The following is a 12,668-nucleotide window of genomic DNA, read 5'->3' on the forward strand; positions in this document are numbered from 1 at the left end:
CATGGAGGTGAAGAACGGGCTAGAGACAAAAGAGAGGATGAAGGAGGAGAGGAGGTGGGAGCAGGCTCTAAGTGGAGTGAGAGGAGAAAGGCGAGGAGAAGAAAGCGGAGCCTGCTGTGGTGAGTGCTCCTCTATAGTCACTTCCGGGGGTCTCCGGGCTTTTCAAGAGGACGTCTCCAATCCACGCAAAGCTGATTCATTCACCCTGAGCTCTTCTTTCATTCAGTTGGGTCCTGCCACAACATACGAGGAAGTCTGGACTCCCACCAAATCCCTTAAGGAATTGCTTATCCCTGAAGCTTGATATCGCCACATAAAACTCAGACCACATGCATAAAGAAGACCCCTGATTGTATTTCATGTGTTCAACTTTAGCATCTTCCCCCTGGAGAAGGAAATGGCAACCCACTCCAGTATTCTTGCCTGGAAAACCCCATGGATGGAGAACCCTGGTGGGCTACAGTCCATGGAGTCCGAAAGAGTCGGACACCACTGAGCGACTTCACTTTCCCTTTCCCTACCTTAAAACCATATATCAATATTTCATTAACTTACTTATCCAAAGAAAATGATTGCATAAGCATGAAACAAAAGCTATACCATCATTTATGGCATCTAGCCCTTTTCTGATAAAATTCTATTTATAAGTAGGTCTGTACTTTAACTTCATGATAGCAAAGGTTTGGTAGTAATAAATATAGAAGTTTAGTGTATCAATCATATTTATGTGCTAATAAATGTATATTAGTTTCTTATTGCTGCTATAACAAGCTACCACAAACTTAGTGGCTTAAAACAAGACAAACGTACTTTACATGTCTAGAGGTCGTAAGTCCAAAATGGGTTTTACGGAATAAATGCAGGCATCAGTAGGCTTCATTCCTTCTGGAGGTTCTGAGGGTGAATTGGTTTAAATTAAAGTCTCACACCTCCCAGCTCACGCTGCTTAGAATGGCCTTTCTGAGACTGTTTAAATCAAAGTCTACAAACAACAAATGTTGGAGAGAATGTGGAGAAAAGGGAACCCTCATAAACTGTTAAGGGAAATGTAAATTGTTAATTGGTGTATTCATTATGGAAAAAAGTATGGAGGTTCACTAAAAAACTAAAAATAGAACTACCATATGATCCAGCAATTCCACTCCTGGGTATGTATACTCAAAAAACGAAAACACTAATTTGAAAGTTATACGTGAACCCCAATGTTCGTAGCAGCACTATTTACAATAGCCAAGACACGGAAGCAACTCAAGTGCCCATCAACAGATGATTGGACTAAGAATATGTGAGATATATATATATACACATATATATATGTATATATATATATATATATAACTATCTCTATATATAACAACAGAATGTTACTCAGCCATAGAAAATAATAAAATTCTGCCTTTTGCAGCCACGTGGATGGACTTAAACAATATTAAGTTTAGCAAAATGAGAGCGAAAGATAAATACTATATGATATCACTTATATGTGAAATCTCAAATATGATACAAATGAACTTATTTACAAAACAGAAATAGACTCACAGATATAAAAAATAAATTTATGGTAACTAAAAGGAAAAGGGAAGAAGGAGGGACAAATTAGGGGCATGGATACAAACTACTATAAATAAAATAGATAAGTAACAAGGGTATACTGTGTAACACAGGAAATTATACTCATTATCTTGTTATAACCTATCTGTGCTCATGCTCAGTCGTGTCCGACTCTCTGCAACCCTTTGGACTATAGCCCACCAGGCTCCTCTGCCCATGGAATTTTCCAGGCAATAATACCGGAGTGAGTGCCATTTCATCCTCCTATAATGGAATATAATCTTCAAAAATACTGAAACACTATGTTATATGCCTTTATATGTTATTAAAGTAACTTAATACTGTAAATCTATACTTCCAAAAATGAAGTCCAGATAAATTTTGTCCAAATTTTGACATTTTCACAATTAGAAGAAAAATTAGGGTCAATCCTTAAAATTTCTATTTGAATATTCAAATCTGTACTTTAATTAAGGGCACTGGTTTTGAACCCCTTTTACAATGCCAGAAATTCGATTCTTATACTCCAAAAAAAAGATATGGTTTCCATGACCAATTCAGCTGGCCACATCTGCACTGCTTCCTTACGCAGAACAATCCTCTTAACCTCTCAGAGGAGTTCCTGTCTACCCAGTCTTTTCGATGGCTTTAAGTCTCAGAAGTCAACTCTTCAGATTGTCTATTTGATTCTGTAGGAATGGAAGCTTGGTTCTTGGACTTTAAGATGGAACTGAAGTTCAAACAAAACACAAAGAATCTATGTTATTCGGTCTGTGTAAAAGGAGGAAAATAGAGATAGCATTTGGATCATGCGGGAGAGACTGGAGGAGTCCCACTAGGTCAGTCCTTCATGGTGGTCCAGGGCCAGGCTGCCTCCCTCAGAGACATTTGCAAAAGTTGAGGTGTATTGATGTTGAGCCAGGGAAAGTGGAGGAACTACAAACACTTGTGTGGAAGGAGGTTGGGTTACTAAATCCAGCGCACGGGACACTTCTGTACTATGGTACATTTTCTCACCCAAATGCTAATGGCATCTCTGTCGAAAAGCAAATCATCTTCTACCTGCATCTCCTCATTCACGTTTAGTTCAATCACCTCTGCTCTCCAGTTCTCCAAATACGCGGTTTTCAGCATAAAAATATATGTAGGCCATAGGTGTTTGTGCTTCAAGTGGAGCAGTTTCTACCTTAAACAACACTTGTACTACTAGTGGCTTAGCTGACTACTTTGTAATGATGGGCACTGTCTGCAAGGCTACACTGAAACCGAGACACACTAAATTCTAAAAAATATTGTTATCTCTCTGCCCCATGTAATTTGAATGACACAACCATAAGTTCTGATTTTTCATCTGGTGACTATGCTGATGTTTTTTGTAAATATCAAATACTGTAAAATGTATTCTTTTTTTTTTTTTTTGCGTATCTATTGCTGCTTGTTGCATGAAATTTTAGAAGAATTCTTCATTCTGAATTTACTTATGAAATAGGTTGTTGACAGCTCAAAGTAATGGGAAAGCGTGCTACTTGATACACTCTAGATCTCTTGCTGAATTCCAGTTCTGGCTCCATCGCTATCTGGATGCCTTTGGGTAAGGTACTTGATATCTGTTGGTCTGCCAAATGGAATGGAATGTGACTAACAGTTTGTAAGGATTAAATGAAAATGTGTGTGGCTGGTAGGTAATAACTACTCAGTATATTTTAGCTATTAATAGAGTTATTGCTATGTCCTCTTCCATGCCTGCCACTCCTCAATATTCCTGCAAACACCTTTGAATGCCTACAGTGTGCTAGACCCTGAGGAAATAAAGAAGACAGCTCTGACCTCATAGAATTTATAATCTTTAAAAAGGAAATAGGTTTGTAAATAAGCAAATGCAACAAAGTGCTACGTTACTTGATTTAAAAGTGAAAAGGCTATATAGGCTATAGTGAGGACAGGGCAAAAATGGTCAGTTCTGAAGGCTCAGAAATTTCTATGGGATTTCTTTAAAAACAACATTGTCATTGACTTTCTTAAGCATAGTTTCACCTAATTCAAAAGCAACAGCTCTCATCCAGATGTGCAATGCATAGTACATAAGGTTTTAGGAAATGTTGGCAGTACTTCTGGAAAGACCTGGTAATTCTTTTCTAAGTGATTAATTTTAAGATACATCCTAATAAGAAACATAGTTGGCCAAAAGGAGTTGTAAGATATCATGGATTGTATTGATGCAATCTGATTTCAGAAATGTTCAAGTATGAAAAAAATGTGGAGTCAATTGTAGTAGTCTCCTCTGGTACTATAATTCAACTCTGGATCTTACATTTAATTGTTTGGAAAAGAATTACCAGAAAATACAGTCTAGTAGTCTCCTCTTGGGCTTCCCTGGTGGCTCAGATGGTCAAGAATCCAACTGCAACATGGGAGACCTGGGTTCGATCCCTGGGTCAGGAAGATTCCCTGGAGAAGAAAACGCTAACCCACTCCAGTATTCTTGCCTGGAGAATTCCAGGAACAGAGGAGCCTGGAGGGCTACAGTCCATAGGGCCACAAAGAGTCGGACACAACTGAGCGACTCTTACACACACACACACACACACACACACACATTTTTAGTCTCCTCTTATCCATACATTGCAAGTCCCCCAGTGGTTGCCTGAAATCGTGGATAGTATGACACTGGTTCAATCCCTGGTCTGGGAAGACCCCACATTCTCCAGAGCAACTAAGCCTGTGTGCCACAACTATTGAGTGAGGCCATATGCACAAAACAATGAAGTAGATATTAAAATTAGTTTATTTTTCTACTTAACTTTTAATAAATGAGAAGAAACACAGTAGCCTGTCTCATAAAGAACATTTATAATACATAACAATCCATAAAGCCTCATGGTGAGGTAGGAACAGCTTTGGAAAACAACGCACAGTCAGAAACATACAAAAAGTTAGGTAAAATGTTGCAGCACTAAAGACATTTTATCTGCATCTGCATTTCATGAGATGATAATTGCATTTAACTGTGCCACATCTGGCCCGAGGGCACCCTGTGGCAGACACAAAACAACACAACATAGAAGTTTCATAGAGAATCACAGAATACACTGATACACTTTATTGTGCTGTTTCAAGGCAGAACCATAACATGGCAATTTGTGTCTTTTTATATATAACCACATATTAATTGTATGTTACATTCCCTTCAGTATCTTTTTGCCAAAGACACTGAACCATAAAGTTTTTGGTTTAAAAGTTTAAATTGAATGACATACAAAAGTCTCCTGTGCCAGTGAAAATGACTGCTAAATATTTCAGAACTTGTTAGTAAAACTAAATAGCATTGCCACATAATAGCGGTCGAGTTACATCAAAATAGTGCTATTATAATTCCCGTTTAAGATGGTCAAACACTGTATGACAGTTTCAATTTAAGATAACAAACCCTCCACCTTCCCAAGTTTTAACACTGTTTTATGACTTAACTGAAACTCTATTAAAATAAATATTTCTATATTGTAGGATTCTTCTCCATATTTTTGTATGTGTGAACATCTTAAGACAGCAGGTAAATGACATTTCATCAAAAGATATTTGTTTATAAATAGTAAAAATCTACAACTCAATACCAGTTAGCCTACTAAATACTTCACATTAGGTTCCATAGGACTTTTCCTTCAAAACTTTCAAAAACTCAAAATTAACTGAGGATGTTAACAAGATACAAACATTAATATAGTCTTCTACTTATGATTTTCCAAGGTGCTCTTGATGCAAATTCTTCCTGTTCAAATTATATACCTTACTTACTCAAACATACTACTTTCTAAAACGTTAAAATACACACAGCAAAGTTTCTGAGTTTTTTACTTTTCCTTTAGGTTCTAGTTCATACTTTATACAGGGCAGATCCTCTCTGGAAAAAAGATTTTATTAAACAATCATATAACTAAAAGGTGACAATGGAGAATTAAATCTCTCTCATCACTAAGGTGGAATTTAGGTTGGAAAAAATGTCTGGGTTGGTTTTAATTCAGGCACATGCTGCACCTCCTTCTTACTAAATTGAGACAACAGACACATTTCTAAACACATATTCTAAATACACTGATCTTGCTCAAATATAAAAGAGCCAGCAGGAGAGATGCACCTCCTAAAACTGATGCAGTGTTATAAAACAGCATTTAAATATTGGGTTTAAGTCTCCTAAAAAATCAATGGAATTTCCCTCATTTTCTTTCAGGAAGGAATAAACTATTTTGGAAAAGATACTTAAATCCCACAATATTTAAATATAAAAGCATTTTTAAAAGATAATGCTAATATAGCTAAAAATGGGTTAGAAAGTGCATTGTAAAGAAATAAATAATTCTCTGCTAAAACTGAAAAGGTGGGTCAGTGCCCACTGATTTTGCTATTATGACAGAAATCCTTTGAAAAAGAGAATCCTATGGTACCACTTTGTTACTTATGAGCTACTTAAAATTATGAAAAGTGAAGTAACTAAAATCTAAAGGCTGTTACTTTCAAAGCACTTTGGAAAAAAAAAAAATAGCCCTTGTCCCATGCTTATACACCATTTAAAAAAAAACTTCTTTCAGTTGATGTCTTATGCCTTATGCAACCTTTAATAGACCCAATAGAGCATTGTAAAGAAAACCTCATTGAATGTAATATATATTACCAGTTATCCTTTTATATTACTACTGAAATATTTCTATAACATAAATTGTTTTGAGATCTTCAAAAAATGGTAAATCAGGAATGTACATGATATAATTTGAAGCTTTCTCTTGTTCACTCATATGAAATTCCCCCAATTTCATGTTTAAAAAAAATGTTTGCAAAATTCCAAGTAACTACCAGTTTAGGAATTGAAATATACAATATCAGAAGAGTATTAAATGATAAAGATGTATTGCAAATTGTCAGGTTATGGTTTTGGCCCATTGTAGTAAATGTGAACTTACAAACTGTGTTCCTAAAATTACCTCATTCTCAATGGAAAAATCGGGTGTTCTTAAACAGGCCCATTGCCAGCAACAGGCTTATACTAGGAAAAACTCACACCGTCTACCACAAAAGATCGTCCCTTTAAAAAGTTAACTGTCAAATGCCAACGTTTTCATCTTAAGACCCATTAAACAATGAATTATTTCAAATCCCAAAAGGTAGCCATCCCCAAAGTAGTCAGCTATAAAAGGTACTAAAGTAGTCAGGATACCTCGTTTCTAGAAAAATAGAGCTATACATGATAACTGATATTAATATTCATCCTTTTGAGGACAAAAATCTAGTTTTTTCACAAAGCATAATCCCTCTCTATCAGAAAAATATAACTTAAATACCCTTAAATAATATTTGTGTATGGATTTGAAATCCATTCGAACAATGAAATAGCCAAAAACAGTTTCCTGTATAGATACTACGACATCTTGCAAAATAAGCCACTATTGGAAGGTCTGAGCAATGTCAAGACAGAATGACTTATAGAATCTCAATTATGAATTTTTTCTTAACTAATTTTGCTTTTTGACAGTTTAATATCCAAACTGCATTAACCTTCAGATTTTTCTCTCAAGTCAATGGCTCTTGGCAAAGCACAAGCATTGCTGGTTGGGCTCAAAACGCTGTTTGAATCCCTTCATGATTGGTCACTGTGAAATGACTCTGAAGTTATTTTTAAAACTCACAATTTAAAAGATTAGATTAATAAGCTTTCATTTAACATGTAATTATTAAACAGTCTTAAAAATATTTATTGTATATATTTTATGAGTAAACTTTCAACTCTGTTTCTAATGCCAATCTTTCAAAGAAGTAATGCTGGTGAACATACCCATCTTTTAGGCTACCTTTGTTTTTTTTAAAAAAAAGTTAAAATTCTCAGAATAATTTAGATGTATAGTCTGATTATTAACTTACAAGAATCTAAATATTTAATTTGGTAAAACTTCCTTCCCTGCTCTTACTGCCCATATGCCCTATTATAGGTACACTAGTTCAATTTAATTATCTGTTTATTAGAATAATACTCAGCAACATAGGATACAGAGGACCAACTTATCTTCAGTATCATAAAACTCCATATGAAGAAAAAAAAGAACTTTTCCTAATAATATTCATGAGTCATTCTTAAAATATGCTGCCATTATGCTATGTAATGATCTCAAAGGGCAAGTAAATATTACATAAAACGGCAAAGAAAACCGACCTGTTGATTTTTAGAGTTCTAGCAATTATAATTCTAACAAACAAAATATAACACTGGGGGAAAAGAAAAGCAGAGAAATTCCAGTAACAATTTAAATTTATTTATCCCCCTAATTAGTTTTTTACCATTGAAAAACTGGAAATCAAATAGCATTATGTTATATAAGGTTTATACTTAAACAAAAATGTAACATAGTGTTAAAACTGGCTTTTCAAAACTGTTACAGCATAGCTGTACTCTGCACTAATAATCACAAAGTTGTAATATAGAACTCTGTTAAGCAGTCCCATTATGTTCTTACAAAAATAGAATTAAACTGTGACCAGACAAGGACTTCAATTACACTACTTGGCAAACATAGAATTTCAATGGAGTCTTTTTTCCTCTTGCAGTTTAAAGCAAAAGTCAGACATCACATCTTTTTCAAGACTCACAAAGATGATTCAGGTTGTTTGTTTGGCGTTTTTTTAATCTCTATCACAACAGCAGGGATGTTTTCAACTTTAGTCCTCTTGGGCTGCTTCTCTAGAGTGTCACTAAGTTCTAAACAAGAAACGCTAACTGATGGGGCCTTTTCTGCATCCTTCCCAGACTGGGCTTGTGGCCGTGTCCCACAACATTGCTTCAAAGCACACTGAGTTCTGCAGGCAAGTTCACACGGGACTACACTTGAGTTAGAGCCTACACTAGCAAATTCAGGCTGAATGGTGGTAGCGTGAATTCCGTGATTATGGAAAACGTCTTTAATGATCTTAGCCACCTGCATGTATGATGTCGGGTCTTCACATTTTATGTGAGCAGTGGCAATGATTCTGCTTCCAGCAAGTTGCCAAACATGTAATTCATGAACTTCCTCAACTCCTTCAACATTTCGAAGCTCTTTTATCAAATTTTTGATATCTATTTGTTTAGGAACAGTTTGGAGAAGAATAAGAGCAGACTCCTTAAGCAATGGATAAGTTGTGTAAAGAAGTATACAAACCATTACAATACAAAGAGTTGGGTCTAAATATAGTACCCAGCAAGGACCAGCCTCTCGAACTGTTGCCTGAGTACTATTAACTAATTCTACAAATGCTTTGCAGGGGTCAGGCGTACATGGGTTCACACAAATCTCCCCTTCAGGACAACCTTTCCAATTAAAGTAAAAGACTAAGGCATTTACTACCACAATCACTGAACCCAAAGCATCTCCAAAGACATGCAGAAAAACTCCACGCATGTTAAGTTGTCCAGTCTTATCTTCATCCTCTTCCAATTCCACCTCTTCAGGTTCTCTGATAAGATTCCCATTCACTTGTACTTCCACTGCATCATTTCTGGACTTTTCTGGATCTACAAAAAAATAAAAATTCTGTATCAAACACATCTAAAGTGTTTATATAAACATCCTTGCCTAATTCCATTTAAGAGATGGAGGTGAAAATTTTTCATAAAACATATGAAGAAATGTGTTCAGAGCAATTTAATATAAATTGACATACTGGGAACAGGCCAGGACATAACGGTCAGGGCTAAATTAAGTCATTAAGATGATACTACTTTCTCATACTCTAACCTCCTAACTTCCCACTTCCAAATGAAGTTCACCTTTTCTGTGGGGTCCTGGGAACATTCTATACTTGTTGGCATATATCAAAAACAAAACAAAATTGAATGCTATCACCCCAAATCATACACAACTATGGATAAGTTTAATACAAATGGCTGACCTGACACAGAGCTCTAGTCACTTTTCATCATTAAGGTGTTAAGGTTAACTTTTAGACTTTTGTCACTTATAAATGATAAAGAGTCCCTTGATAGAAGAGGTTTAGAAATTCAACCATATAAGCCTATCAACAATCACACAGAGACTTCACGAAAAGTTGGAACTAAATGATCACTATCTACCCTACTAGCTCCTAAACCAAACATATTGATCCTTTAAAGGAATTATACACACCAGAACAGCTTAATATTCTTTGGAATAACTCCTTGCAGAGTAGAAGTGAGAGGAAATTCAATTGTTTATTAAACATTTTCAATGTACAACTTCAATTTCATTAACATGATATCCTGAATCCTAGAAAGAGGAAAATTGTCTATGTAGTGCCATGCATGTGTGGTTCCACACAAATAGGTACATAGAAATTGGTATTTCCATATAAATGGAACCGTGGGAGGAAATACACCAACCCATTAAAAATATCACTGAGCTTGGTTAGTAGGGCATTAGGATGATTCCTTTTCTCATCTCCTCTTTCAACACCTATTTCCCAATTTCCTTCCAAGAGCACTTAATGTTTAGAATGAAAACTACCCATTAAAAATATAAGATGAATAAATTATCACCACTTTTACCTTAGTACAATCACGACAAATCCTAAGTGAAATGTTAAAACATGCCCAGACAGGTCCTAAGTCTAGGATTTTCAGGATTGGGTTTAGACTTAAGAAAATTAACCAAAACATGCATTGCTGTTCATAACAGAAACCTTTAACCAAGATTTTGAGTTCAGGAAAGTCAATCACTAAGATCGCTCTGAATACAACATTAAGAAACTTGTTTGAAGGGCAAAAGTACTACTTGGGAAGAGTAAGGTTCCAAACATCCAACAACTAAGGACCAAATGGGGATACTCTCCGGTTTTCCAAGAGGGCCAAGAAATTTAATTAGGAAGCACTGCTGATCCTGCTAACGCCAAAATCAGTCTCTTGGAACAACAGCCCGTAAAAGACTGCCAAGTGCAGTTGCGGACTGCAGCGGGCTGAGGGTCACCTCCTGACCTTTTGCCCGCTCTCACCGCCTCGGTGCCATCTACACCCCCATACGGGGGGAGGGGGGGATGCACTTCCCCGGCTCCTGACACCCGGCTGAAAGCGGGGGGTAGGGGTGGAGGGGGGCGTCTGTTTCGCCGGCTTCCCCGCAGGTGCGGGTGCGGAAGCCGGCCCGGGAAGGAGCGGCCCCGAGGCGGCGCGGCGCGGCCGGCTCGGGCACCAGGGGGCGTGCGGGCCACCCCGCCCGGGGCCATCCCGGGGTCTGGGCTCCCCAGGGCCAACCACCTGAGGCGGCGACTTTTCTCTCCTCACCTGTCTGGTCCAATTTCAGCCCGTTGGAGTTGCTGCTGTTGGCCACCAGGATGTTGGTCTCCTCCTGGTCGGGACCCTGCTCGCCCGGGGTCACGGCGTTGTCGCTACCTCCGGCGCGGCTGCTCTTGCTGCGGGCCCCCTTGGGGAGGCCGTGGCTGTGCCCCCCGTGCGAGTGGCTGTGGCTGGAGTCGTCGCCGAAGCCGCTGTGGTGGTGAAAGAGACAGAGCCCCAGCACGTTGACCACCAGCCCCGCCACGCCGACCCCGAAGACCACCAGCGGCTGCTGCATCTCGTGCGGCTCGATGAAGCGCTCGATGGCCTCCAGCAGGATGGCGAAGCAGAGGCCGGTCAGGAAGATGGCGTTCACCAGAGCCCCCATCACCTCGGCCCGGATCCAGCCGAAGGTGTTCTTCTGGGTGGCGTGGGTCCGCCGGGCGAAGCGCTCGGCCACCAGCGCCACCACCAGCGCCAGCACGTCCGACAGCATGTGGAAGGAGTCGGAGAGCATCGCCAGGGACGTGGTCACCCGGCTCACCACCACCTCCAGGACCATGAACATGAAGGTCAGTAACAGCATGCACAGCAGTCGGCCCCGGTTCCGACCCCAGCACCCCATGGCTGCGGCTGAGGAGCCCGCCCAAGCGCGGCCCGGACACTCCTGAGGAGGCGGCGAGGCGCCGAGGAGCCGGCGACGGAGGGAGGGCGGGCGGGAGGCGCGGGGCTCGGGAGTCTGCCGCGGGGCCTCGGTGACCGGACAGGGGCGGGCGAGCCCGGGGTCTGGCCGCCGAGCCCCCGCGCCTGCGGGCGTCCCCGGCCGGCCGGCGGCGCGCAGCTCCTCCTCAGGCGTCCGTCCTCGGAGCCGGCGCCGAGGCCCGGCTCAGCCCCAGCAGCCCCCACACACCCACAGCGGGGCGACGGCGGAGGCGGCAGGGAGCTGGGGCTCCCGAAGCCCGCCGACAGAGAGCCGGAGCAGGAGCGAGCGGGCGGGCGGGGGCGGGCGACCGGCAGCTCAGCGCTGAGGAGGCTCCAAGCATCTGCGGGTTCTCCGCGCAGGTCTTCCCCTTCGGCGGGCTTCCTCCGGTGTGGCTTAGACAGAGGAGCCGACGCCTGAAGAGCTAAAGAGGCGGCGGCCACGGCTGCTGCACTCGGCCCGGTGTCGGGCGCCTTCTTCGCCACCCGCCGCCCCCCCGCCTTTGCAGACGGTTTACAAAAAAACTTTGCTTTGCACTCGGAACCCCCGTTTTCACACGGACCCGAGCGTGACAAGGCCTCGCTGCCCCGCCCACCAGGCCCGGCACGCCTTCCCATTGGCCAGGACCCCCTCACGACAGCCGTCGCGTCCCGCCCACCGGCGCTCGCTATTGGGCGGAGGCTCAGAGGGGCGGGGAGGAGGCGGTGTCGCGGCTTCAACAGATGGGGGCGGGGCCTTTCCCTTCAGGAGCCGGGCGTGGGCCGGGGGCCGCGGCCGGGTGCAGAGACGGGCGTCGTGGGGGAGGGTAGGGGGCGCGGGCCGCGTGCAGCAGGAGGGGGAGGGGCAGGGCGGGGTGGACGGGGTCCCCTCGGCGTGGCGGGCCTCTTGCCCGGGCGCTGCGGGTCCTAGCAGCCCCCCTCACACCTGCCAGGGGCCAGGCAGCGAACAGACTTTGATCCTCCCAGCCGGGTCCACGTGGGGCGGGCCGCTCGGCCGCCGTGTGACAGTCGGTAGCCTGGGAGGGGCCGGGAGGGGGAGCCCCAGTGTGAGGAGCGGCGGGGGGCGCAGGGGCGCGCTCCTGTCAGAAGAACCGCGATGAGGGCCGACAGATTCATAAACAAGTGCAGCACGTAACTTGTGACTCTGCCCAACACCGAG

The 12,668-nt window shown here is 42.0% G+C and overlaps 1 protein-coding gene across 1 annotated transcript; it reads right to left on the reverse strand.

The window, feature by feature from the left end:
- Window positions 1–4,318: 4,318 nt before the first annotated feature.
- SLC30A1 (solute carrier family 30 member 1) lies at window positions 4,319–12,058 on the reverse strand. The gene is made up of 2 exons (XM_081489715.1): window positions 10,820–12,058; window positions 4,319–9,082 (listed from the first exon to the last, which is right to left on the reverse strand). Exons 1-2 carry the CDS (start codon window positions 11,433–11,435, stop codon window positions 8,178–8,180), a joined length of 1,521 nt encoding a protein of 506 aa, XP_081345841.1. The 5' UTR covers window positions 11,436–12,058; the 3' UTR covers window positions 4,319–8,177.
- Window positions 12,059–12,668: the final 610 nt, after the last annotated feature.

This window comes from Giraffa tippelskirchi, chromosome 5 (assembly GCF_054371585.1).
Source record: "Giraffa tippelskirchi isolate mGirTip1 chromosome 5, T2T-mGirTip1v1.2.pri, whole genome shotgun sequence".
In the NCBI taxonomy this organism is placed as follows: Eukaryota; Metazoa; Chordata; class Mammalia; order Artiodactyla; family Giraffidae; genus Giraffa; species Giraffa tippelskirchi.

Coding starts and splice junctions, on each gene's coding strand:
- SLC30A1 (XM_081489715.1), bottom strand. CDS start 11,435: ATGGGGTGCTGGGGTCGGAACCGGGGCCGACTGCTGTGCATGCTGTTA. Junction 9,083..10,819: donor GCTGAAATTGGACCAGACAG/GTGAGGAGAGAA, acceptor ATTTTTTTGTAG/ATCCAGAAAAGTCCAGAAAT.